At 39.9% G+C, this 26,588-nt stretch overlaps 3 protein-coding genes across 3 annotated transcripts in view; 2 read left to right on the forward strand and 1 right to left on the reverse strand.

The window, feature by feature from the left end:
* LOC127650479 (uncharacterized) overlaps window positions 1–26,588 on the forward strand; it is a 1,198,408-nt gene that overhangs the window by 374,489 nt on the left and 797,331 nt on the right.
* The window catches only part of LOC127650380 (NACHT, LRR and PYD domains-containing protein 3-like), a 1,539,373-nt gene that overhangs the window by 104,162 nt on the left and 1,408,623 nt on the right, over window positions 1–26,588 (reverse strand). The gene's annotated exons all lie outside the window — the stretch shown is intronic.
* LOC127650387 (protein NLRC3-like) overlaps window positions 1–26,588 on the forward strand; it is a 132,929-nt gene that overhangs the window by 50,422 nt on the left and 55,919 nt on the right. The window contains exon 5 of the mRNA XM_052135785.1: window positions 21,426–21,533. Coding sequence (XP_051991745.1) covers window positions 21,426–21,533 — 108 coding nt within the window. The remainder of the gene's footprint in view (window positions 1–21,425; window positions 21,534–26,588) is intronic.

Here is a 26,588-nt window from a genome sequence, read left to right on the forward strand (position 1 = left end):
CATGCAGTTTTGTGAGAAACTCACTGACCTCATGGCAAATGTTTCCACCTTTTACATGTTTTCATGAAAGATACTTGATGCAAAATTGTCAATAAAAGCAGTATGTTGAAGACAAAAACATGAAAATGTCATATTTGGGACATAATATGATAGAAAATAGCAATAAATTAATTGATTAGGTATTTTTATGTTCTTGCTCTTTTAAAGGTTAACACGCATTAATAATTAATTATATTTAATTAAATTAAATGTAATATATTTAAGTATATTTGTTGGTTAAATAAATATCCAAATGCAATTTTATTAGTTGGAGATTTTAATATTATATTAAATAAACAATAGATAAATGGCCACCAGCTCGACCTAACGTAAATAACAATCTTAAAAACTTCATGGATCAATTCAATCTTATAGATATTTGGAGAACCAAATTTCCACATAAAAAGTAATTTACCTGGAGTAATAAAACAGGGTCTAGTCAATCTAGAATTGACTTCTGGTTATTGTCTGAGAGCTTTAACAAAGATGATGTGGAAGTTGATATTATTTCTACTCCTCTAACAGATCATAAAGCTATCAGTGTTCATATTCAATTCTCTAATACAAGTTGTTTTACTAAAGGATCTTATTGGAAACTTAACAATCCACGGCTACTATATGAGGAAGTAAAAAGTAATCTCTGGTTGATATGTAGCTTTTGGGATAAAGCCAATAAGGAGATGCATTTTCTTCAAATTGGGAACTTCTGAAATTTGAGGTCACTAAATATTTAAGCTGAATAGCCAAACACAAAAGAGCTGAAGAATCCAACATTATTGTTGAAATAACAACATTTGCAAATAAATGCCCAGACAGCTTATTGGATGAAGAAAAATTATTATTATCAGATCTGCAAATCAAACTAGATGAACTATATAGAAAGAAAGCTCAAGGTGTGTTTGTCCGATCAAGGAGACGCTGGCTCGAAGAAGGTGAACAAAATTCACAATGCTTCTTTAATTTAGAGAGACACAATCTTAATAACAACATTAGTAAATTACATTTGAATGGGGTTGGAACAAAGGACCAGAAACTAATTTCCAATTACTGTTGTGAATTTAATAAAATATATACATCCAATTATTCTCAAACAGTATCTGATGCTTTTCTGAGTTCTATAGAGGTGAAAACTATTGATGAAAATGAACTTTGTGATTCGCCAATTTCTGTTGAGGAAGTGATGAAGGCAATGAATCATTTAAAAAGTAATAAATGGCCAGGCACAGACGATTTGACCACAGAATTTCATGAGCAATTTACTAAAGATTTGCCCCTTTTTTGCTGAAGATGTTTAATGAAAGTATTAGTAATCAATGCCTTACACCTGCCTTGAATCAAGGGTTAATCACATTAATACCCAAACCAAAAAAGGATTGACTTATTCTGGATAACTGGCGTCCAATTAGTTTACTGAACAATGATTATAAAGTATTTGCACTGATATTCGCTAAAAGACTCAAAGCTGTTTTAGATTCAGTTATTGAAGAAACACAATCTGGCTTTATGAGGAATATATTACAAACAACATTAGATTAGTTTGAGATATGTTGGATTATCCTGAATTTAATGTAGATAATGGGTTTATTCTTTTTCTTGATTTCTGTAAGACCTTTGAGTCCGTAGAGCATCAGTTTATTTTTGAGTCACTTACAAAATTTGGTTTTGGAAAATTCTTCATTAAAACCCTTTATAAGAACAGCAGCAGTTTAATTAAATTGTTATTTGGCACATCTAGTAGGTTTAATTTATCTAGAGGGATTAGAAAGGGTTGCCCTGTCTCTCCATATATATTTGTGATAATAAGTCAACTGCTTGCTAATCATATTAAAGCCAGTACGATTAAAGGACTATTGCTGATAGAGAACTAGTTATAACACAATGAGCAGATGACATCACCCTCTTTCTCCAAAATGATAATCAAATCCCCATCGCAATTAAAGTAATAGAAGAGTTTTCTAAAGCATCTGGTGTTTATTTGAATGTAAAGAAGTGTGAACTGATGCGGTCAAAGAATGTTCAGTGGCATATTATTGTATCATTCCAGTCAAAACAGAAGTTAAATACCTCGGAATTACAATAAATAAGCATCAACAGAATAGAAGTTCATTACATTTGAATCCTATTATCCAAAAGACTCGGAGGAAGTTTAATCAATGGCTTTTAAGAGACTTGTCATTAAGAGGGAGAGTTTTGATCTCTAAAGCTGAAGGAATATCCCGGTTAACTTATACAGCTATGGCTCTTCAGGCTGATGATATTGAAGGAGATTGATAAGATGCTTTTTGAGTTTGTTTGGAAAAATAGGATGCGTCTTAATTTCCTGAACTTACTTTAAATAATACATTTAAAATCAATTGGATTAAACACATAGTTTAAGTATCCAGTATCTATTTGGAATATTATTCCCCTCCATATTTGATCTAGTTTGGGTGGCATAAATTTCTTCCTTGTTTGCAATTTTGATATTAACAAAATACCTGTGAAACTTTCTGCATTTCATCCTCAAGCTTTTCTAGCATGAGTTTAATTTACAAACACAACTTTTCACCTCACCAGTCCTTTATCTGCAATAATAAGGACATTCTTTTTAAACAAAAGTCTATTTTCTTTGAAAACTGGTTTGGAAATAATATTGTTTTGGTGGACCAGTTATTCAACACAGATGGCCTTCTGTTTACTTATAAGGAATTCATGGCAAATATAATATTCCCATACCACCAAGGAATTCACAACTATCTTTGGTGCGATTTCTTCTCAAATATGAATGTTGTTTAAACAGCAAAACAGATTAGATTACCAGCAGCCCCCCCCTCTCACCAAATAACTCCCTTGTTGGTAAAATATGTTTCTCCTGTCGTTACAATAATCATAACAGATCGATAAGAGCCCTTTTCCAGCAGGATGTTGTTTGAAATCAAATGTAATTGCATATTGGAGTCAGTTTGTGAGTGATGTTGACTGGAATAAAGTCTGACTTCTGCCCAATCGCTATCTCTGAACAAACAAGGTTAAAGAAGTGTCTTTAAACTCCTTCACAGAATATACCCTGATAAACATTATTTAACCCAGTTTAAAAAGATATAGATGAAAGTTGTAGCTTTGCCAGCAGAAGCCAGAGACAGCTGTTCATTTATTTTGGCCCTTATGTGTCATTTTTTTATTTTATTGTTGGAAATGTTGATGAAAATGTTACATTACAGTGGAAAGATGTTCTTTAGGTATTATTGTGAACTCAAAGATAAACAAACCCACACTTATTTTATATATTTTTTTTTATTTTAATCTAAATTTCAAATTCATAAATGTAAATTTTCAGGAAGAATTTTTTTTCTTATTTTTATAGTATTTAATAATGAATTGAAGCATTATATTGAGTCAATATTGCCCTCGAAGAATCAAAAAGATTTTCGAGTTTTACAAGCATGTGCACTTTTATAATATTCTTATAATATTATTTATACCTCCCCCTAGCATTTGAAATGTTGTATTTGTGTTGTTTGTTTTGATATTTTCTTCAATAATAAAAGAAAGAACTGGAAGTTTTCATCAAACGGCGGAAGAAGAATGTTTGTGAAAGAAGAGACAGCACGTGGTGATAATCCAGAAGAATCTTTATGTGAGGACTTTATTGGGTTTTTGATGATCATTGTTTATTCTTTGAGTCACACTTTTCCTAAATGAGTCGATATAGGAACAATAGATACACTACTACCTTTTCTTTGTAAGTTATCAACATTCCTGTATGTTTAAATCAAGCTGTATTTTTAATCCTGTTACATCAAATAAATCTGTTTTTGTCTTTTGTTGCGATGGATTTTGCTGCACAATTAAATTGCGTTTGGAAGTTGTGCATATGATTCTGTAGCCTCGTTAGTCAGATGACCTGCTTTCCATGGGTTAATACTGTACTGAGGGCAATTGCACTAACAGTTGAAGATTGCTTTCTAGAATATTCCGAGGAGATGATGATTATTGATCATATAGGGGAGTTTCATTGCTGTGCAGCAGTTGCAAAACACTAAAAAAATAAAGTAGAAGAAAAAATGAATTGTCTATTTCATTGTTCATTATTAAATTGCCTTTTATGAATCTGATCATTCACATTTGAGAATTTTCTTATGCAGATCTACCTTGAGAGCACACTTCATGCAGTGTAGGTACTGTAAATACACCTGTGCCAGTCAAAATCTGCTGCTGAGACACTACAGGCTCAAGCATTGGCACCCCGGCTGACGTGTCGCATTGTTGTGCCTGTTCTCCAAGTGTGTCTGCACTTTCAATACAGCAGGTGCGTTGAACACTCATCTACATCGGCTCCACACACATCCTGATAAAAGTACAGTGCAAACACTCCCTTGCTCACATCAGTGGTCTGTGTGTCCTTGAGAGAAGCGAGACCAAAATGGAAACTACATTCCCTCTTAGAGGAAAAGAGATAGTCAATGAGCAGCCCTTGGTCTCTGTCATCAAAGAAAGATGGCCTGGCCTCGTTTTGTAGGAGCAAGTAAGATACATTTTGTCTGTACATAATTTTGTCATGATTCTTTGTAGACTACAGCTCTACGGGGACTCCCCTTGTACCACAGGGAGCGTTATGCAATATCCAAGACTTGTCTGGTGGGTTTTCAACTTTTGTTCATCTCATATTTTCATTCTTTTATGAAACGTGTGGTTATATTTAATAAAGGTGCTGACATGGTTTTCATGTGGCTCGTTTTCATCGTGTTTGCATCAGGCTAGCACATGATGTGCTATGTTTTGTTTGCAAGAGTTTATTTGAGCATTGATTTTTCTATTTAAACTTATGCACAACCATTTTTCATTAAATGTATATAATTGTTAGGACACTGATTTAGAGGAGACTCACGCAAGAGGAGAGAAACTGGGCATCCTTGAAGTCACGGAGGATGACCTCTCACAAGCAACAAAGAGGTCTAAACTTCAGCATCATCCTGGAGGAAACTGGTCATGGAGGTCCTCTCTGACTTTCCCACCGCTTTCATGGGACTCTTTGGACTTCTCTATGTGCTAAATATTGAGTTTCTAAAGGACTGAAATGCACAGTTGAGGCAGTGCAGAACATCTTTGTGGGATTGGGAGAAAAGTGTACAACAGAGTTCAGTCCCTGAAGAATATGATTTTCTCTGTATATGGAGTTTAAGATGCTTTGAGTATTTTCAGATGCTTTTAATGTTTACCTTTGGCATAATAATGTTTGGTTTAGATGTCACTGTATGTTGTGTACTGGTGCATTTAGAGTTTTTAAGACTTATTCTTGAATTCTCTTAAAAGTGAAATGTTTATTTGTTTACTTGATATCATTGATAAACTGTTCAGTCATACTAAATGTTTCATGTTGAGGTGTGTCAGTGTTTTGTAGATGGTGCACTTCTGTTTTATAGACCATCCTTCACATGTTGAAAGTTTGTTCCTCCTACATGCTACTGTTCAGTCACACATTTCATATTCAGTGGCAGGTTTTGTCAAACTGTTTTAACTGCAGTGTTTCATTTTAGTATTACAGTATTGAATCACTTTGGCTTAAATATTTGTGAATTAAATAAATGGTATCACAATATTTTTCAACATTATCTGCTTTTTATAAACAGGCACTTTTGGCTTGGTCTTTGATATTCAAGCACAATTTTTCACCCCATTAATATTTTATTTGGAATAACTGTAATATTTTATACCAGAATAAATCTATGTTTTTTTCAGAATTGGTTTGATAAAAATATTTTGTTAGTCAGTCAATTAATCAATTCTCAAGGGTTGTTGTTTTAATATAAGGAATTTCTAGATCATTTTCAGTTTCCTGTTTCTCCCAAAGAATTTGCAATAGTGAAGGGTTCAATCCCATCAGGTGTTCTTGTTTTATTGAGATATGCTCAATCTCAACTTCCAGTCTCTTTGAGTTTGGTTAATAACCCTGTTGGTAAATTGTGTTTTGCCTCACCCAACAAAAATAATAATAGATCAGTCCGTTCATTATTCCAGCAGGAAAGTGTTATTTTACAACCTGTAACTGCTTACTGGAATATTGCAGTTGGTAATATCTGTTGGAAAAAAGTGTAGATGCTTCCACATCTCTTCATTTTATCCAATAAAGTAAAAGAGATTTCTTTTAAAATAATTCATAAGTGCTACCCTGTAAACCACTTAAAGTTCAAAAAGGATCTTTCCTCCAGTTGCTATTTCTGTGTCAACTCTGACGAAACTGTAGCTAATCTTTTCTGGTTTTGTTCCTTTAATAAAATGTTCTGGCAAGATGTTTTAGGATTTATTATGATATTTTTAATGAGTGTGTGTTGTATTGGAAGGATGTGGTTCTGGGCTTTGTTGATTATGATCAATCTAAAAAAGGTCAATTTTATGTAATTAATCTGATCTTGTTACTCGCCAAGTTCCACATTCATAAATCTAAATATCTAAATCTAAACCTCTCTTTCTTGATTTTATGAAAGAACTTGAAAAATACCGAATTTCAATTAAATTGTCTGAGAACAGAAAAACCTTAAAAACATGATCTGTTTGCAATACCTTTCCTTTTTTCAGTGTCATGTAATTATCATAATGTATTAATATGTACAATTTATATTATGTGCACCCCCAGCTTTTATTATTATTATTTTTTTAATGTATTTTGTTGTTGACTGTTTTACTGTACTGTTTTGAGCATCAATAAAAATAATTAAAAAACATGTCGCAAATGCGCATGAGTAATGGATCCATTCACCGCAAAGGAGGAGGATGTTGAGTATTTAGAAGTGGAGGAGGAGCTCTTGGATGTTGAATTCTTTTCTGAAGAGATTCTTTACCGAACACGGGTACAAACGGTTCTGACTCGTGAAAGGACCCGCCCAGGTAACAATATTAGGTTCTAAAAACGTTTTCCAAACGTTGTTTAAAATTTTTTTACTAAAACGATAAAATGTCCAGTTCCCTTTACAAAAAGCTTCACTTTGATGCTGCGCTGCTAAGCGCTACGGGGAACAACTCTAACTGTGCAACCATTAGATGCACCTGCGGCCAGGCTATAAATGGATACGTCACCAGGTGTCGTCAGAAACTCTTTTTTCAGAGCGATTCTGTTTCTGTGTGTTTCACAAACCCTGTCAAAACTTTCTTTCCTCTGTTAGGAGATAGAATCAGTTAGGCAGTGTGCAGTGAACGTTGTTCTTTTTTCTCTTCTGTTTACAAAATATTATATATATATATTTCAAAAAAAAGAAAGAAAAAAAAAGAGAGAATGACTGAAAGCTGCAAACGGTGCGTGTTCCCCTCTTCTCGCTCTATAGCTGAAGACGACACACATCAGTTTTTGCTCTGTTTGTTTGGGGGTAAGAGCACGCTGCTCTCGCGTTGCAGCAGGGCGGGTGCGAGCACTGCAATTTGCTTTAACAGGCAGAGTGCGTCGTGCTCGCCTCGCTTGCTTCCGGGAGTCAGCACTCACGAAAAAAAAAAGATCGTTCGTGGGGCTCTTGCATGGATTTGGATGAGGAGCAAGAGACGGGTTGTTCCCTTTCTCTCACTTTCTCCCCAAACCCAGCTGGTCCTTCACATGATCTCGAAGCACGTTCCGACGCTTCTTCGGATCATGAGGTGGATCGCGATTCTCTTCCCGCCTCCGAGCTTTCCGTCCGCGATAGAAAATCTACGGAGGAATTGCTCGATGTTGTTACTCGTGCGGTTGCCAGATTGGACTGGCCACGCGAAAAAACAGACACCCAAACGCTCCAAATTAGGGGATAGATTTTATCTTCCAGTCTAAGAAAGGGAACGCCTCATGGGTCCCTTCCCTTCTTTGATAACCTCCATGAAGAGCTTTTTCGCTCATGGAGAACCCCTAAAAAAAAAAAATATATATATATATATTTTCTTCCCGTGTTCACATACCCTCGACGTCATTTTATTCGACTATCGTACGGGGGTATTCAGTGATGCCGCCGGTCGAAGAGACGCTTGCGGGCTATCTCTCGCCAGGCTCGGCATCGTCACTTAAGAAGCCCTCTCTCCCCTCAAAGCCTTGTAGGACAACCTCCACTTTAGTGGGAAGGGCTTATCAAGCAGCAGGTCAGGCTGGTGCTGCTCTGCACACTATGCTGTTTTACAGGCGTACCAGGCTGACCTCCTGGACGACCTGAGTGTGGGTTCTGCACTTGACGAGCAAGCCTCAGACCCGCCTCGGTCCTGACAGAAGGGAGGCTCAAAAGCGAAGCGTGGCGATTCGTGCTCCTCCTCCCAGGGATTGGGGACAGTCTCGCCGCCCTTGCCAGCCCCCGAAGAAAGACCTCAGGACTATAATTTCTAGTAAGAGAAAACCATGACGGTCTTGCGCCTAGATTAGGGGGTAGCTCCCCTCGGGACGGGGCGCGTGCTTCACTTCACCCCTCCCGGTACCCCCTCGAAGCCCCTCCATTCCCGCCACCTCTTGGTGTTTCGGGTGTAAAATGGCAGGCAAAACTGCTAAAAATATATAGATTTGCCCCTTGAAGGTCTCTGCGTTGTTCTGTCTTTTCTGAGCACTGAAGTAAACCAATTATTGTTAATAATTTGCACTTTACAAATTCATCCCGTTATTAATTTTATCTGACTCCAATTTTATATTAATCTGACTCCAATTTTAAGTTGACCTCTGATTTAGATTAAAGCTCTAAATTCTTTCTGATTATTATTTTATTTTAATCATTTAAGTTATTGATTACTCTGAATCCTCTTCTATTCATTTACCTTTTGATCAGTTTATAATGAGATTCAAACTGATAGTCTAAGTGGCTTCCTCCTACATTAAAGCTTCAGTTATGATAGAAATGATTCTTAAAATGGGATTCTCCTGCTCGGTTCCTCCAGAGCGGTTTCTCCTAGTTTAAAGACCCAGTGTTGATATAAGTGATTTCAGAGGAATACAGAATAAATCAAAAAGTAACAATTTATTTGCCAGGTAGGATTTAAAACACAAGTTAAAGAAACAAGTCAAATAACATACCTGGCAGTTGAGAAAAGTACATGTAATTGCAAAGCATGGGAAATCTGAATGCAGATTCCAATTATTACAGTTACACACATCGAGGTGTGGGATCATCTGGCTACAGAGAACCTTGAGCTCTGGGCCAGCCTTCCTTAAATATCCAGACAGAATACACATTGTGTACCAAATGGTATTATCCTTTGTTCAATGAGAATTTGGGGGTGAAAGGGTTCTTGGCTTCCTGGTGTTAAACCTTCAAGGAGGGGGATAGGCCTCCAGAATTATTCAGTATTTGGCATAGACCTTATAACTTTGTTGTCATTAGGTTTTATAAAGCTGGGGACAAAACACTATACCAGACGCACCGAGACATTTTAAATGATACCAAACATGTTACAAAAGTTACATTATTTGTATACATCAGATATGGTACATACAGATCTTAGGTGAGTTTGGGGTGATTCTGGGCTTAAAGGGAATGGATGAGGAGGAGGAGAGGGGAGAGGGGAGAGGGGAGAGAATGGGACAGATGTGGAAGGGCGACAATGAGGTGTGATTTTTCAGTCTTCGCTCAGTGGGGTGTGGTGCCTCAGGAAGCATTTGCTATTTGCCTTTGAATGCAAACACATTGGCACCCCGCCTTACAGGGTTGCAGAGGCTTCTGTCAAAATTGGGTGTTTTCGCTGTTCCTGCATTTTATTCAGGACGCGAAACACTCGACAACCCCTCAACAGGAAGTGTTAAAATATAATACCCATCTCAGAGATCCTGGCAGCGTGGAAACTTCTGCCGGATATATTCTTTTCTGTGGGTCTTATAAGGGCGTCAGGATTTAATTCTCTGGCTGCTTTTCCGTGTTTCTACGGCGTGTTCTCACTACCGTAAACCGGATTTCTTTTTATGTAAAAACAAAAAACTCAATCTCCTGGTTAAAGGGGCCATGGTATGTGTTCCCCTTCCAGAGAGAGTTAGGTTATTACACTAAATACTTCCCGTTTCCCATGGAGGGTGAGGGGTGGCGTCTGGCTTAGATCTTAAAGCTTGAACTACCCGTGGGTGTTCAAGTCCAAGATGATGCCTGTCAAGACGGTCGTGTCTCAAGCCCTACAACTCGTTTGGCTGGTCACCATCGATCTTATGACACACTTCTATACTTAATTTAGAAGTTCTGCCACAACATGGAAAGTTCCTGAGGTTAACTTCCGGGGGCAAAGTCTTCCAGGGTCAGGTTCTTTCACTCAGCCTAGCCTTTTTTACCCGCACATTCACAATGCATGATGTAGCGCTGGCTCCTTGCGACTCCGGGGCATCTGCATTCTGAATTATGTAGATGACTGGCTGATCCTAGCGCAGTTCCAGGAACTGGCAGTTCAGCACAGGGACATCGTCTTAGCTCATCTGTTTCTCTGGGGTTGAGGCTCAACGCCAAGGAAAGCGTCCTCTCTCCCACTCAGAACACTGTCTATCGGGGCATCGTATGGAGTTCAATCACAATGCGGGCACTACTGTCTCCCGCTAGGATTGAGTCCATTCAGATCACCCTGAGCAAAGTCAGGCTAGGTCAAGGTTGCACTGTTATCAGTATCAACGATTTCCAGGTCTCAGGGCGAACGCGTCCACGGTGATCCCTCTGGACCTTCTGCTCATGAGACCGTTTTTGTTGTGGCCAAAAGCCAGGGGATTTCTTCCAAGGGCCAAAAACCCTGGGCTAAATAGGGATAAGCGCCTCAGGCTTCGTTCCCTTTCTATGTGGTTCAGACCCAGGTTTTCTGCCTTGGGTCCCACTCTAGGTGCGTCTTGTTGTCGCAGACTGCTAACGACAGACGCCTACCTGATGGGCGGGGTAGCGGCCTTAAGTGGTCGTCCAGCTTAAGGGGATAGGAGGGTCGTCAGCTCGGTTGTCACAGTCACTGTCTCGGGTTGATGGCTGTATTTCTGGCCCTGAAATACCTCCTCCTGAGGCTGCCATGTCTTGGTGCGGGTGGACAATACAGCGGTAGCCTCTTACATAAATCATCAAGGAGACCCACGTTCTTGTCAGCTGTATTTCTGACACGTTGGGTTCTCCTTAGGGCCCAGGGCAAGCTCCTGTCACTCAGGTCAGTTATATCCCTGGATGCCCGTATATGGGAGCAGATTTACGGTCCAGACAGAAAATACCAACGGGGAGTTAAGAACTCCACCCTAAGGTAGTAGTTGCCCAGAGTTCAGCCAGCAAGGGTTTTTGCCTCTTACTGATAGCACCGGCTGGCCGAACAGGGCTTGGTTCTCGGAGCTAATATCTTCCCTCGACGGCTCGCCTTGGGCTGATTCGAACAGGAAGGATCTTCTATCTCAGGCACAGGGCAAAATTTCATCCCTGCCCCAAATTGTGGAATCTTTCATGTTTGGCCCCTAAGGGTACCAACTGAGGGACACAGGGCTCTCTCCTGAGGTTATCGAGACCTTTTTAAATGCCGGGCTTTTTCCACTTGGAACAAGTTTGGGTGAGATCTTAGGGCAGAAGAGGACCTCTTCGCCTCTATGAATAGCGCAATGTCTCATCTACTTCTCCCTGAAATCACCCAGCCCCCTTGGGTCTGGACGTTAAGACACATACATGACCCAGAATGCGTCTGTATGCGTTTCTTTCCCCGGTTTCTCTGCTCCCGGGAGTCTTGGCAATGTTCACCAGCAAGGGTCTTGCCTCCTATTAATAGCGCTGCGCTGGCCGAACAGGATATGTTTCTCGGAGTTAATTCCTCTCCTCGACGGCTCGCCTTGGGCGATTCCGAACAGGGAGGACCTTCTCATCCTTGAGGTTATCGAGACCATTTCAAGTGCTAGGGCTCCCTCCACTTGGAACTGATCTGGGTAGATTTTACAGGGCAGAAGAGGACCTCTTCGCCTCTGTTGATAGCGCAATGTCTCCTCTACTTCTCCCCGAGTCGCCCAGCCAAGTTTGTGATGCGGCAGGTTGTCCTCTCCGCACACATTCATTGGACTTTTTTAGTTTGGATGTTCTGCACTCTGGGCTCTTATGCCCTTGATTCGACATCTCAGCTCATACCTGAACAAGTTTGTGATGCGGCAGGCTGGTCCTCTCCGCTCACATTCATCAGTTTTTATGACAAGTTTGTGGTGCGATAGGGTTCTCTTCGCACACATTCATCGAACATTATGGGTTAGATGCTTTGCTACTCTGGGCTCTTATGCCCTTGAGTCGACATCTCAGCTCATGCCTGAACAAGTTTGTGATGCGGCAGGCTGGTCCTCTCCGCTCACATTCATCAGATTTTATGACAAGTTTGTGTTGCGATAGGGTTCTCTTCGCACACATTCATCGAACTTTATGGGTTAGATGCTTTGCTACTCCGGGCTCTTAAGCCCTTGAGTCGACATCTCAGCTCATGCCTGAACAAGTTTGTGATGCGGCAGGCTGGTCCTCTCCGCACACATTCATCAAAATTGAATGGTTTAGATGTTTATGCTACTCCGGGCTCTTATGCCCTTGAGTCGACATCTGAAGCTCATGTCTGAGACCTCTCGCGTTTTTGTGAGTACACTGCACAACCGTAGGGGTCCGGACAGCCCCAAGTGCGGCGGCGTGGGTATTGCGTTCCCCGTAGCGCTTAGCAGCGCAGCATCAAAGTGAAGCTTTTTGTAAAGGGAACGTCTCGGGTTACATGTGTAACCCTTGTTCCCTGAAAAAGCGGAGCGAGATGCTGCGCTGCTTTGCCGCACTGGGACGTCCCAGGACTGCTCTTCAAAAGAAGTATCTGACGACACCTGGTGACGTATCCATTTATAGCCTGGCCGCAGGTGCATCTAATGATTACATCAGCCGAGGCTATAAATTCCGGTCAATGTTCATTGACATGTTTCACACAATATTTCAGCTCGGTTCACAGTTAGAGTTGTTCCCCGTAGCGCTTAGCAGCGCAGCATCTCGTTCCGTTTTTTTCAGGGAACAAGGGTTACACATGTAACCCGAGACGTTTTCTTGTCATGATTATAACATTATTTTAAGGATAAAAAACGTTTCTTACAACGTTCTACTAACTTTAATGTCACCCAAAATATAACGTTTAATATTTTTCAAACTTTATTTTCCTCACAATATAACACTGTTTAAATGTTTAATTAAACATTATATTAACATTAAAATGTTCTTGTTATGCTTAGAATGTCATTGAAAGAGTTGAATGATGTTTTTTACATATTAACTTTATTTTCCCTGACAATATATTTCTTTGTAATATTCCATGTACATGAAAATGTCCAGTCTTCCTCCCATGAATAGAACATTTACAGCATGAATAGAACAGGATAGCATTCCTGCTAAACACAATCCTACAAACTGTATTATTTATCATAAAGAAATCATGTCAAATTATGTTATATGAAACATATATTAAAACGTTTCACAACATTTGAAATGTTCAAATAATAAAAAATAAACTGGTTTAATGGTATAAAAACAAATATAAATTTGTATACATTCAAATTTCCATGAAAAATCATGACGCCTCAAATTAAATGTGTGTGTGTGTAACAGTATATAAGTGTGTGTACACATTACACACACTACTGGTGTCCAATCTCCTGATTCTCCACCTGTGAAGTGAACAGATTGCCTCGAGTTATTATTTTTAATTGTTATTATATTATGAGAATATTCTAAGACATTCACTTTCGCTACTTCATGCAACTGAACTTATTTGATAATATTTGCTCTAAAGCTGAAGTGTGTAATTTCCCACCAAGAGAATTGCTAAAACATAAATTTTTTTTAAACAAACTTCAGAAGAGCCAACCAAGCATGTTGACCTGAATGTGTGCCTAAAACTATGTTTTGATTGTGCCACTGCTGCACATTGCAAGTGTTAGAGCTTAAGGTAAGGGGGTTGATCATAGATTGAAGTGTGTGCTCGATTACTCTTGACTTGTTTGTGACGTCAGATCATCGCCATATCACGTGTAAACTAAAGCTATTTGTGGGGCTAAAAATATAAGAGCTTTAGTCAATCCAAGATTTATTGGTTATACTACAATCACAAAATAAATGGGGAGCTGTTTCTTCAACAAAACCACAAAATGAGCAACTTTCATAAATGATATGATTTAACCTTATCCTTTTCTTTTTTTTTCAGTGTATATAACTTCATATTTTGATGTCCGCAAATCCATAATATTGTTTTCTGTTGTTATGATTGTTCATTGTAAAAGATACAACCAAGCTTCATTTCCCTGATCATTTATGTATGTATATATATAAGTTCTGCAATAAAATTAAAATAGGAAAATCTATAGCTGACGCTTCACATATTGTGGAATAATTAATGCTTCTCAACAAACTCTGGTGATGTAATGTGGAATAATGAAGGCCTCTTTCAAACTTCTTTGTTGGGTAGCTACAGCTGCTCCCTGTTCTGAAGATGTTCTAAGGAATGTGTTTTTTCTCTCTCACGTTTCCCACGTACCTCGAATGTATGTCACCCCCATATAAGGTAAAGAACTATTTCATTGGTGAGGGTCCAGTGGAATGTGGTTTTCTGGACCATATAACAGAAAGCTGAGACAATAAACTTTGAAGAAAGGATTTGATACAATTCGTGTGTGTCAGTTCTTTTTCCCTCAGCTGAGCCGTATCGAGACAGGGATTGCAGATCAACAAATAAATTAAATACATTGGATGACTAAATGATCTAACAATTTGGGGGCTCGTCCGGGATTTCTCCAGACAGGTAAGACTGATTTAAGTATCAGGTATTCCTGTCTGATGAGAGATTGAATAAAACTTAGTTTAATTTGGCTCGATATTAACTCTGTTAATAACTCTGCTCGGGGGCCCCTTCTCAGGGATGATATTGCCTTATTATAAATAGGAAGGAGGGTTTTTGTTCTATTATAAATAGGAAAAACCCCACAACCTCAGCAGTAGTTTTAAGGATATCCTTATTCTGGTATGAATAGGAAGAGGACGGTAATTGTCCTAAGGAAAAGACGGAGACAATTTGATCTGCATTATTGATCTGCAGGAACCGTGTCGATCGGGAAATTGTTTGTATTATTATTATTATTATTATTAAAAGGGTGACATTGTGGGACAGGAAATAAGTCGCCCGTTATCGAAGTAAAATCCAAAATAATGGATGTTTTGCAATAAATAAGATTATAATACTGAGCCATATTTCAACAATGTGGCTGTGTGGTCAGAGAAAGGAGAAAGGAAAAAGGAAGAGAAAAAAAAAAAGGAAAAAAAACGTAGTTAGATCAATTCATGAGTAAATCCAAATCTATGGTTAAAAAGGGTGAACGGACCCTCAGTGAGATTATAAATATAAAAAAGAGTCATACGATGTGTGGAAGAAAATAAAACTATTCTGGGACATAGGTCCTGAACAAAAAGAGACTAATCAAATGCATGCAGCGGTCTCTGTTTCAAAACAAGCCGCCTAAATATGAACATTGTCGTGAACAAAGCTTTAACCCCTAGCTTACCAAAGACACCATGCGGACTGTTGTATCCCGATTTAACACAATTTAAAGGGTAACTCATTCACTGCAGCCGCGGACGTATTCGATTCAGATTCAAAGAAAGATACGAGCGAAAATAAAACATCTGCGTTTCCTTGTGTCAAGAGCCCAAACGGATATAAAATCGTTTCAATAACATTGTCAGAGACGCTGACTAAATGCAAAGAATTACTATATAAAACCGCATACCTTTATCATCGAAACTGCCGCATTTAAAAGTTTATTAACGGCGCATTGCTATGAGGGCTCTATTACGGGACGCACTCTGAACTCTGTGGGAATGAATGGCATTCCTGTGAAGTGTAAAATGACACCAAAATTACCCGTAATATCTCCAGAATGATAACACAAACATGTTTAAAATGCATGATTTTGCCTGACTCGTCTGTAATCCGATGCATAAAATTGGAAGGAAAAACTTTTGATTCTAACTCAGTACAATTACTGTTTCCCTCAGTATATTTTCAGTCTGTGTATACAGGACATTACAGAGAGGTTTGCAGCTCAACGTCTGACAACACTTCTGCTGCAAAACAGGAAATGCTCAACGTCGACCCAGCGCTATGGGCCGCCCACAAAGATGAGGCGGGCTTTATTGATGTAAGACCATATGTTGCCAAACTCTCTTTAACTTACCAGTATAGCAAACTGCAAACAGTATCCACTTTCCAAAGAAAAGAACAAGGCATTGGATAGCAATGCCTGTAACAAGGTATTTTGAAACACATCCACTCATCACAAAAATCACCAATTAATCCTATGAAGAAAGCTAATAATACATGGAAATTAACACAAGATTTGAAAATTAATGCCATTGTCACCAGTGGTGCTGGATGTGTGCACTACTATTAACTAAATTCCAGCAGACCACACTCATTTTACTGTTATTGATTTATGTTCTGCCTTCTTCAGTCATGCCAATTACACAGCCGCTGTTCACATTCACATATGGAGGCCAATAGTAACAGAATTTAGAGACTCGCCTGCTGTGTTCTCTGCTGTAGTGCACGCTACTTTGAAGGACACCAAGCTGACACCTGTCTATTGCAATATGCTGACAACATTCTGCTTTCCAGCCCGGACATCAAGTCATGCACAACCGCTTCAACTACAGTGTGCAATGTATTAGCAAAGGCTGGCTTCAAGACATCAAAAGAAAAATGCAATGGGTGAACTGAACTATCAATCTGGGTCATGAACTACAGAAAGGAACAGTACGTCTCTCCACAGACAGAGTGAAGATGATTAATACCTTCCAACACCCTAAAACATAGACTCAAATGCAAAGCTTATTGGGCTTAGTGAACTATTGTCGAGCATGGGGTGCCAAACTGCTCGTTATATGACAAAATCCTGAGAGAAGCAACACTCTCAAGGGCTGAGGAACCTATCAAATGGACTGCTGAAATGGACATTGCTACCAAATCATGATGAACCCTTTCATCTGTACGTGCACGAGGCGACAGGCGCAGCAGCAGCGATCCTCACTCAGTCCCATTGCGGAACATATAGACCAGTGGCGTACTTGACAGAAATTTTATAGGCAGTCGCCAAAGGCCTCCCTGCATGTTTGTGAGCAGTGACTGCTGCGGCATTGATGGTACAACATGCAGAACGCATTGTTCTCTCACATCCATTACTCTCACCAGGTAGGAACTATCATGCACAACATTACCACATGACAGCACAACATTGATCAGGGTATGAAGTCATTTTATTGGTTACTGCTAATCTGACCATTAAACCAACTTTCTCTGTACATGGCCACGACTTTATCATTACAAATTACTAACTCAAGGTGAATTTTCTAACGACACACATGATTGCTTCGATCGCCTAAAAACATGTACTTTATGCAGGCCGGATGTTTCATCATCCGCCCTGGAGGAGGGGAACCATTGGTACGTTGATGGGTCCTGTTTGGTTATGCTGTAATGGAACTTCCTAATCGAATTATTGAAGCTTATTCGCTCCCATATAAATCTGCACAAGCTGCTGAGTTGTTTGCGTTGATCAGAGCAAGCCATTTGGCTAAAGTTAAATCAATAGATATATAGACTCGAAGTATGCTGATGAGGTAGCAAAGTGGGCTGCGAAGGGAAGTTATGGTAAGCCCAGAGCTGAATCAAGCTGAAGAGACTTTTTCCATGATACAATCAACACTGTGGTAAAAGACAATGACATTAAATTGTTAAAGGTAAATCCATCTGAATCTGACAACATTGGGCCTCAGATTAAGTGAAATCAAACTTATTGCATAAATGGGGTACAAAATGCAGTAAAATGTATGTCTTATGTCTTGTGTCTTAATATGCGCACAGAACAACAGACACAAGCCTACGAAGCACGACTCATTACCACACCCGGAACTGCAATTCTAAATGGACAGAAGCTTTCCTGTGTGGTAAAATTATAAAATGGTGAAAATTTGGCAAAATAGATAATACAGAGATTCGGCTGACTGAGCTCAGAATGTCACCATACTCTGTTGTTAATCTCTCCATTTGAAATACTAATGGGTAAGCCTTTCCCGACCCCTTGGGTCAAAGGCCGCGCTAGCTTTCTCTACACAGGTGACACGGAGGTGGTGATTGCAGAATGTCTGGATTCCCTCATTAAATATTAAATGGCATAAATGATGATATCTCTCTCCCTCTGCCTGCAGAAAGCCCTACTCATTTGTTCCGAATCAGCAGGTTCTGGTGAAGTGTCTGAAACCAACACAGTTAGGTAAATTAAATACATTGGATGACTAAATTATCTAACACATATTCATTTATATTTCTAGAGAGTTGCGCAACTTGCCTCTACTCTAGTTTAATTTAGAGTAGAGGTGCTTATTTATGTTTTAGGACAAATATCCAGTTGTGTCTGAAATTAATGTTCTGATTGGTGGATCATCTTAGTCTTAGTTTTTCTGTGTATGCCCTTGAGAAAATACCAATAAATAAATAAATAAATACAGCCCAAATGCAACTCTGTTAGTCATATTTCTATACATTATTCTACAGTATTACATCATATTGAATTATATTGGTTCATATTGGCACGCTTTAATGGGTTAGAATTTTATCAGAAGCAGAAAATCAACACACACACACACACACACACACACACACACTTGTTAGGCTTTTATTTGTGCATGTAACATTGAAACTACATCAATAAGTTTTATAGTTGTTGCTTCATCATCAATTTTATTGCTGCTTTATTTTGTACTAACCAGCAGATGACACTGTTTTGACACTCTGGAAGATTTGAATCTTTTCCCGAGACAATCAGAGAAAAGCTTCAGAGTTTCACAATGCTTCATTTCCCCATTCCTAACCTGCTGTCCTAAAATTAACATGTTCAGTGAAAATTTACACATCATATATTATACAGCAGTTAAAGACAAAAAACTATTATTTTCACAAACATTGTTTAAAGCAGAAGAGTGTGATTATTTTGATGTTAAAATACTTTTTACATGTTGTTTGTCTCTTTCAGACTCCTCCTTTTCAGATGTGAAACTATTAAAACAGGATCCATTTTGTGACGATCAGGAAATTACACGACGAGAGAAACAGAGAAAAAGTTTGACAGTTTGTGTTCCACTGAATCGTCTGAAACAATCAATAAATTCATTGTGAAGTATTTTGTAGGTGATATTCTAGTCAGTAAAGAGGAACATCAACAGTTCTTGACAGGTGAGTACTGAACTGCTGCTAAACAAACCAAAACTCACAAGACAACAATAATAAACCTTTCAAACTATCAGCTACAGTAAGACATCTAACAGATATCTAAGTATTAATCACAGCAGAACAAACAGATACTGAGACTTTTGCTCTTTTATCTGAATTGTCAGTATGTGTTCAGTTTCTTTGGCACTGAAATGTTATTTCTTCTATTGACTTGAAACGTTGCTTTGTTTTCTTCTGTTGAGTCTTCTGATGTTTCTCTTTATGCTGGTGTTTAACATGTCATAAAAGCTGACAGTCTGCAATTGAACCTCATTGATTCATTTCTAATGGAATATTCTAGAGGACAAATAAAAACAAATATGTGTCAGTATTGAACAAATAAACACGTCACAAATATAGATGATGTCCCGTTTGTTGACAGGTGTTCAGTGGACTGTTCAGATGATGTCATGGACTCCACAAAGGATCTCAGTGGACAGACAGACACAGGGAAGGTCAAGAGGTCAGAGGATTTCAATGCTTTAATAAAATACACTGATAGATATTTCTGATATGCTGCACAACACTACAGTATAAAAACACTGAGGAGAAATGAGAACAGACTGGATTATCTCAAGTATAAACATGTGAAACAGCTTTAGGGTAAAGTGAGATCTACAGTAAGATGACAGTGAGACCGGTTTGATTCAGTCACAGACAGAACTGGAGAAATGCACATTATTTAGGATTGGGGTCAAAGGTCATTTGTGTGTATGTTTCTCCTGTAAATGTAAATTTGATGATTTAATTCTTGTGAAAACAGTTTTTCAGAAAGCAGCACATTGCATTGTATAGTGTACATCAATTCTGTGCATTTATTGGCATGTAAATTTGAACCTCTTCAGTCGTAGCTGAAAGTTATTCGGCCCTCGTAAAAGAGTCCCCCTTCATCCACTAGACAGACAGATAAACTCTTCCACAAGTGAGTTGAACTGAAGCATGGATTTATTAGCACACCACCACTTAGGGTTGCCACCTGTCCTGTAAAATACGGGATCGTCCCATATTTAAAGTTAAAATTATGCGTCCCATATTCAATCAATACGTGATGTGATTTGTCCCGTATTTAAGATGGTCAGCTGGCGTCGTTCCAGATCTGCAATTTAAGATTGATTTAAGTTGGAAAATGTCCCTTCGGGTAATACTGTGGAGGGTGCGATAAGTAAAGTCCACAAATGGTAGTAAAACTGTGGAGTTTTTTCTATTTAAATGTTCAATAAGATCAAACAATGTATGAATACAATCATAAAGACAAGTACAGGTGAAGGAAAAAAATAAACAATAAAAAAATAAATAAAGTATAAACCATCCAAAATGTATACATAAATAAGATCAAGAAGACAATTAACTGAAACATTTAAATAAATATATATTTAACATATTAATTATGTATTTTAATGGCTCAAGAAAGTTCTCATTTTAGCATATAAGAAACTATATACAATTTTTTATTAATAACGCATATTATTATGTTATAACCCCCACCCCCTTATTAAGTGTCCCTTATTTTAAAACTTAAAACGAGTTAAACTGAAATAAAGTGGTAAAAAAGGGCACAAATAAGTTTATTAAGTCTGTACATTAAAGAAATGTAACAGTTTGCTTAAATAACTGCCGTGTATAATATCCTGAAAACACGATAATGATGCAGATGCATGTACCATTACACTGCAGGTGATCTTTCTAAACATCAAACTTAACCTTAAATAATGTCATCAATATCAAACAAGATGAAGATAAACATCTCATAAACACTTTGATACTTACAGACAAACTTCTATAAATGATTGAAAAGATGATTGACAGATTTAAGACAGCTGTCATCAGCAGATATCAGCATCAACTGAGTAAAACCAGATGCACCACCTAGTGACACAGAAATAAACTACAGAGAACAGAACAAAAGTCTTTCCAGCTTTAGTGACATTCAGATCAGATCTGCTGTGTAATGTCATGTGCTCAAATATATCTTCATCAAATAAGCAGAAGTGAAATTGCTGAATGTTGAACTAGGACTGTGCATTAAACATGAGCAAACACTGGAAAAGAACATGTGACCCCCTTGAAGAAGAGAGAAATATTGGGAAGAGTAAAACTGAGAAACTGATGAGAGGAAAAGTGTTTGTGAGAGTTTGTAGTTTTTAAAACAGTGTTTAATTGCTGTTGTGTTTTAGTGTCATTCATGGAGAATCTCCTGAATCCAGCTGTGTGTCCATGAAGAGTGACCGGTCAATGGATCCTCCACCTGGATTCAGTTCAGGAGCCCCTTGTGCTGATGTGAGGTGAGGACTCTCATGTTGACTGACAGTATGAACGTGTACACCACAGTCTGAGGGACCATTAGAAAGAATCCAGTGTAAAAAATATAAATCTAAAAGGAAATATGGAATTATAATAAAAATAATGAGTCCTTCTACAGCTGATTGCTTTACTGTAACAGTTTCATTGGCATCTCTTCACAAGAGCTCATCTTTATACTGTACAGTAATATCATGTGAACATGACAGAGATGATCAGACATGACAAGAGATTGTTCCTCAGGTTTATCACAGGACATACAGTCTGCTGGAGATCACAATGTTACTAAAAAAGGACATGTTGACTATATGTTACAGTATGTTTCCACCTGTGCTACAGTAATCTGTGTCTGATGAAGAATATGTTGTAGGGATATGTGTTGACACTTTTTTACTTTTGTTTGACAGTATTTCAGTGACACTTAAAAACTGAAGAAATACAGAGTTTCTGAAGCTTCTTTTTTCTTTTTTTGTATGTTGGAGAATACCATATGTAGACAAAAGTACAGGCATATTTGAAAGTAAAAATGACTCTTGTACTGTATCATACTACATTGAATACGACACAATAAAGACGCTGTTTATGTTTTGTAAAGGAATTCTGGTCTCTGTAAAAAATACAAGATACTTAAAAACTTCCAGTGATCTTGTAATCTGTTATGTCGTGTTTTGAAGCTCATTGTGTTCTGAATGATCAGATGTTTTTCATGTCTGTGAATGTTTGTTGTGTTATGTTAGAGGAAGTTGATTTTGAGATGTATGAAGTGTTTTGGTGGTTGCTGTGTATTATGGAAGAGAGATGAACTGCTGAACTATATGTAGAATTTAGAAAATATGTTCTCAGTTTGGGGACAAGTGTGTAAATGATTGTAAAAATACTGTAAAAAAACCATATGAGAAAAGGTGTTCACACTTGGCAGGTTTGGTTTGATTAAAACAAACTCTGGTGTGATTGTTCTATTAGTGCGGTTCATTTGAACAAGTGTGAATGCTGTCACCCAAACCTTGGTGTTCCCCAAAACAGTGGACAGAGACAGCCTGAATAGTGGGTCTCGGTCCACTTCCAAACCAACTCTGGTGCGGTTTGATTGACGTATGAACGCAACATGGACCAAAGATGTCTAAACAGATCAAAAATAGGAAATAATTTGCCTAATACTGACCTCAAGCATACCTGGTTCTTCTCATCATAGGAGCTATGTTGCCTATTACAGTTCGGGACAGGCGTCAGAAACTCCATCAGCCGTCCTTGAAGCATATCTTTGTTTGTGTGTGCAATGGAGGAATTCCTGGTGCTGTTTTGACTCCTTTAGACATTTTATTAACTCTCCTTTTGCTCTCAGCTGGTCAAAATACCACCATATATGAAGTTAACAAGTTAACTAAAGTTCGGGAGCGGACCACGCCTCAACCAATCAGCTTCTGCCCGTCAACGCACTGTAAAACAGTTAAAGGATGGGCAAGGAGGAGGCGAGAACCGGCTTGTCAACATAAATAATATTTTAATGAGAAACTTAAACCAAAAGCACAAACATAAACACACATGACGGACATGTCCGTAATTCTCTCTCTCTCGAACCATCGTCACCGGCCGCCTTTATCCCTCACGCGCCTCATAAGGCCGATTGGGGACCGGGCGCGCGATATTCTGATCGGCCCCGCCCCCCTCCGCTCCACACGCACTTATAATGAACCAACCTCCTCAGCTCCGTTTGTCTCAGTTTCTCGACGGTCTCACTTACCATGGATCCCGAGCTTCAGATCAACCCTTCCGAATCAGACGAAGATTTATTTCGAACAAACGATCCTTCACCCAGGAAATCGTCCTAACAGTCCTCACACAGCCAAATTCCACACCGGCTGCGCTCCGCCGCTCTTATTCCTCAAACCCGCGGGCATTCCCATCCAAGCTCACCGTCGGAGATTTCTCCAACCCCGACTCGATCAAGCGACCGCTCTTTCCCGCTCACGAGAGCTACTATCAGAGATCGCCATAGGCACGGTCGCGATCGATCTCCTCGTGAACAGCATCTCTCTCATTCATCCACCCGCAGTCCTCCAAGGCGAGCTCGCGTTCGTGATCACGGCACGTCTCCAAAGAACAGCATTAAAGACTGGACCGTGGCCCGCCTTCAGCGTGCCCTCAACGATAAAGGCATCCGCTTCAGCCGCTCCGACAATAAATCAAGATTATTTCAACTTTATACAGCATCCAACATCACATCAGCAACTACAAACCCTGAGCCCCCAACACATCCGGCATTCTCACGCGATCCTCCCACCGTCACAAGTGACGTCACCACGCTTCCTCCACAGCGGCCTCAGCCAGCAGCATCCGCGCCACCTAGTGGAGCCCAAGCTCAAATTCCAGCATTATCTGCTCCTTCTACCTCAGATCTGTCCCAGATCATTACATCCTTCTTTTTATCCCTATGCTCACAAACAGCTTCAAATCCTCACGCACTTACATCCTTTCATCCCACCATCCATTCCTCTACTCTCCCTTCAGCCATTAATAGCACCACGGCTCCCGTCATTCCTAGTTCCTCTCCATCAACCTACCCAAATCAAGTTTCCTTTGCAGTATACCCTGGAAATCTACCTCTCAATGGACCTTTTCAACCTCATCCTATTTCTTCTTTCTTTCCAACTAATCCACCCCTTTTCCCCTCCCTCACCCATCCTAACTCCACCCCTTCCCAATACCCTCACATCCTGCCAATAAACAGTAGCCCGTATACCCTCGCTACAGCAGCACCACCTCCTCGCCCAGCTTCATCAATTCATCGACCCTCCCCCGTTTCTTCATCCTTACGCTTACAAATCCTATCAGGTAACTACACCGACCTAGCCCAACATCTTCAGCCATCCCTCTCAAATATCAGCCAGCCCAGAGAGCTGCAAATCAGTCTAGGCTTAATGCAGCTCAGCCACACAATAAATTCCCACTCTAAAGACCTCACCCCTACCGAATTCGCTTTAGCTTTTTCGATTTACCGCGACATAATTTGCTCCGTCTATCCAGATCGAAGGACCGAGCTAGACGACTACCTATCAGTTATATTAGACATGGCCGTACGTTTTGGAGGGACAGGCTTCTACAACTACCACGTTCTTTTTGCCACTCAAGCAGCAGGTCGGTTACAGCAGTTCAACCAAGGAACATACTGGGGTACCCTCGACGCTGAACTCTACTGCCGCATTTTCGCAGCCCGCACTTCACTCACACCATCACATCCAGCCTCAGCGTGCACTGTCATCACACCCTTCCACTCTCAACCCTCCTCAGCACGCAAAAACTCGGTACTCAACCGACTATCTACAGCAGCCCCACCTCCTCCCATTATTCCAAAACCCCTCGATATACGCCCCACAGCTCACGTTCCCTTACCCAAAAGCATCGACAAAAGAGGACGACCAATCCTCTATCAAGGAGGCAGAATGGTATGTAACAACTTCAACCACCTTGGCTGCTCCCTTTCCAACTGCAGACTCCTTCACACCTGCTCCTTCTGCGGCGGTGCCCATGCAAGGAACTCTTGCCCCCACAACCCAACCGCTCTACCAGACTGACTACTTAAGTATCTCAGTACACCAGTTAAGGTAAAAGCCCTAGCCACCGCCTTACTGGATCACCCCGACAGAGAGTTTGTCGACTTCCTTACCAATGGGTTCAAAAACGGTTTCCATCCAGGTATAGAAATACATCCAGAAAATTTTTGTTCCCCACATAACCTGCAGTCCACACTCTCTGAGTCAGACATCGTTGACACACTAATAGCCAAAGAAGTCCAGCAAGGTTTCATGATAGGCCCATTCAAAGAGCCTCCATTTTCTCCATTCCGCGTTAGCCCCATTGGCATCGCCACTAGGAAATACTCTGGAAAAAAGAGATTAATCATCGATCTCTCTTCCCCCCACGGCACTAACGTTCCTAGTATTAATAGCATCATTCCAGCCCCCGACTTCTCTCTGCAATATGCAACCATCAACCACGCCATCACTCTCATCCGCAAGGCAGGCCACAGAGCATGGCTCTCTAAAGCAGACATCACCAACGCTTTCAAAGTCATGCCCATTCACCCAGATTTCTGGCGTTACTTTGGAATATTCTGGAAAGGAGCCTATTATTTTGCAGTGCGTCTTGCCTTCGGCTGTAGAAGCAGCCCCAAGATCTTCGACTCCCTCTCAGAGGCCTTATGCTGGATCCTCATCAATAATTACAAGCTTCCCTACGTCCTCCATCTTCTCGATGACTTCCTCATCATCACACCCCCATCAGCACCTCCCCACTCAGGGCTTTCCACCCTCATCAAAGTCTTTTACGAACTTGGCGTTCCCCTGTCAAAAGAGAAAACCTCAGGGCCACACACTCCTTTCGAGTTTCTAGGTATCACTTTAGACTCCGTCACCTTCCAAGCATCTCTGCCTCCCACGAAAATACATAGAATATCACTGCTCCTATCAAATTATCTTCTAGCAGTCAGGTGCATAAAGCAACAACTGTTAGTGCTCCTTGGTCACCTTACTACGCCATCAGAATAATTCCCCAAGGAAAATGTTTCCTTTCCAATCTCCTAACAAAAGCAGCAACAATCCCCTCACTCCATGACAAAGTCACTCTGGACGAAGCTTGTAAAATGGAAATGCACCTCTGGCAAAAGTTCCTATCTTCATGGAACGGCATATCCTTCTTCTATAACGACTACATCACTCAACCAGAAGACATTCAGCTGTACACAGACGCAGCCCTTCCACCGCTTCGGGGATACTACAGTGGTCGTTGGTTCGCCTCGAATGGTCGCCGAAGTTTAGACGCTTCAGTTCAACAATCAGACGCTCCCCATCATCCGCGACTCTATGAAATGTATCCCGTCATCATAGCAGCCATCCTTTGGGGGCACGAATGGTCCAGACACTCCATACTCATTCACTCCGATAACTCGGCAGTAGTCAAAATCATAAATAAAGGCCGATCTCATTCTCAAGCCATCATGCCATTTGTTCGCAGACTAACACTAATATCCGGCCAACACCAGT

The sequence above is a fragment of the Xyrauchen texanus genome, chromosome 10 (genome assembly GCF_025860055.1).
Source record: "Xyrauchen texanus isolate HMW12.3.18 chromosome 10, RBS_HiC_50CHRs, whole genome shotgun sequence".
Taxonomy (NCBI): domain Eukaryota; kingdom Metazoa; phylum Chordata; class Actinopteri; order Cypriniformes; family Catostomidae; genus Xyrauchen; species Xyrauchen texanus.